This window comes from Solanum pennellii, chromosome 3 (genome assembly GCF_001406875.1).
Source record: "Solanum pennellii chromosome 3, SPENNV200".
Classification (NCBI taxonomy): Eukaryota; Viridiplantae; Streptophyta; class Magnoliopsida; order Solanales; family Solanaceae; genus Solanum; species Solanum pennellii.
Genome location: NC_028639.1, coordinates 52,433,696 through 52,435,774, shown reverse-complemented (window position 1 = coordinate 52,435,774; position 2,079 = coordinate 52,433,696). Strand labels below are relative to the sequence as shown.

Below are 2,079 nucleotides of genomic sequence, written 5' to 3'. Positions count from 1 at the left end.
GAGCAGCAAATCATCAAAGGAAGGGCATCGAAGCAGTCTCAGTTTCAGAGTCTGGTCAGCGTTATCCCAAGGCAGCCAAGCTCCGGTTTAATTGCACGAACAATATGGTCAAATATTAAGCTTGTATTCTTGGTTTGAAAATGGCCATCGACATGAATATCCACGAATTGATGGTTATTGGAGATTCAGATTTGTTGATTCACCAGGTTTAAGGAGAGTGGGCCGTGAAGAACCCAAAGATTATACCTTACGTGCAATATGTACGGAAGTTGTGCAAAAGATTTCGTAAGATCGAGTTTGGACATACTCCTAGAATATAGAATGAGTTGGCCGATGCTCTTGCCACCATCAATTCAATGATTAAACATCCAGATACCGATTATATTATTATTCTGGATATACAACTGAAGGAACATCCAGTCCATTATTCACATGTTGAAGTAGAACCGGATGGTTTACCATGGTATTTTGATATAAAAAAGTATTTGGAGTCCGGGAATTATGCTGAAGATGCTACATCCAACCAGAAGAAGTCGATACGCCGTATGACTCTCAATTTCTTTGTAAGCGGAGAAGTCCTTTATAGGAGGACTCCAGATTTGGGTCTTCTTAGATGTGTCGATGTTGTTGAAGCTACGAAACTTATTGAACAAATACATGCTGGAGTTTGTGACACGCATATTAATGGGCTCGCTTTGGCAAGAAAAATCCTTCGAGCCGGGTATTTCTGGATGACTATGGAGAATGATTTTTGCAAGTTTGTGCAAAAATGCCATAAACGTCAAGTGCACGGTGATTTGATCCGAGTGCCACCTCACGAACTCAATGATATGAGTTCACCTTGGCTATTTGTAGTTTGGGGTATGGATGTTATCGGTCCGATAAAGCCAGTCGCTTCTAATGAGACACAGATTTAATTTGGTTGCCATTGATTATTTCACCAAGTGGGTGGAAGCAGCTTCTTACAAGTCGGTAACCAAGAAAGTGGTAGATGATTTTATTCGCAACAATTTGATATGCAGGTTTGGGGTACTAGAATTGATCATTACTGATAACGATGCAAATCTCAACATTCATTTTATGAGAGACATATGTGAGAAATTTTAGATTACTCACCGAAACTCAACCGGTTATCTCCCTCAAATGAATGGAGTTGTAGAAGCCGCCAATAAGAATATCAAGAAGATTCTGAGAAAAATGATTGACAATCACCGAGGTTGGGATGAGATGTTATCATATGCTTTATTGGGTTATGGGACGACTGCCAGAACGTCGACTGGAGCTACGCCATATCTGTTAGTATACGGAACTGAAGCAGTCATATCGGCTGAAGTCGAGATACCGTCTTTGAGAATCATCCAAGAAGCAGAGCTGAGTAATGCTGAATGGGTTAGCAAGAGAATTGATCAGTTAATTTTGATTGACGAAAAGAAAATGGTTGCCGTTTGTCATGATCAACTGTATCGACACAGAATGATTCGAGCTCTCCACAAGAGGTTCAGAGCCAGGATTTTTGAAATTGGTGAGTTGGTACTTAAGCACATTTTTCCTCATCAAGACGAGTACAAAGGAAAATTCACACCAAATTGGCAAGGTCCTTACATGGTTCGCAAAGTATTATCTAGAGGTGCTTTGGTCCTGTCGGAGATGGATGGCACCGCGTGGCCAAAACCAATCAACTCAGATGCTGTCAAGAGATACTACGAGTGAAGCTTCGGTTTGCATTTCTGTTATTTACTTGTAATCGTTCTTTTTGCTTGTATTTGCTTTGTTTAAAAATTTTTCCCTCCTTGTAATGAACTACGTCTAAACCTGAATTCTCAAAAATGAGATACGTAGGCGGCTATGTCAGCCTCGGTCACCCCTCTTGTTCCCTTTAAATATTTCATTGTATTTGAACTACGTTCGACCTGGATTCTCAAGAATGAGATACATAGGCAGCCTATATCAGCCTCGATTGGTTTCTTTGTAATTTTATTCGTTAACCTTTGGGGAGACATGATACGTAGGCGCCATAAGGGTTCGGTCATATTTCCCGTGAGATTTCTATTCCTCTTTACAATAGAAACTGGGATAGAA

At 40.4% G+C, this 2,079-nt stretch overlaps 1 protein-coding gene across 1 annotated transcript; it reads left to right on the top strand.

Annotated features, from left to right (window-relative positions):
- Window positions 1-1,143: 1,143 nt before the first annotated feature.
- On the top strand, window positions 1,144-1,710 carry LOC107013431. The gene has a single exon (XM_015213343.1). The coding sequence runs from the start codon at window positions 1,144-1,146 to the stop codon at window positions 1,708-1,710; it is 567 nt and encodes a 188-aa protein (XP_015068829.1).
- Window positions 1,711-2,079: the final 369 nt, after the last annotated feature.

What these genes read in the sequence shown, in the direction of transcription:
- LOC107013431 (XM_015213343.1), top strand. Translation starts at nt 1,144, where the DNA reads ATGAATGGAGTTGTAGAAGCCGCCAATAAGAATATCAAGAAGATTCTG.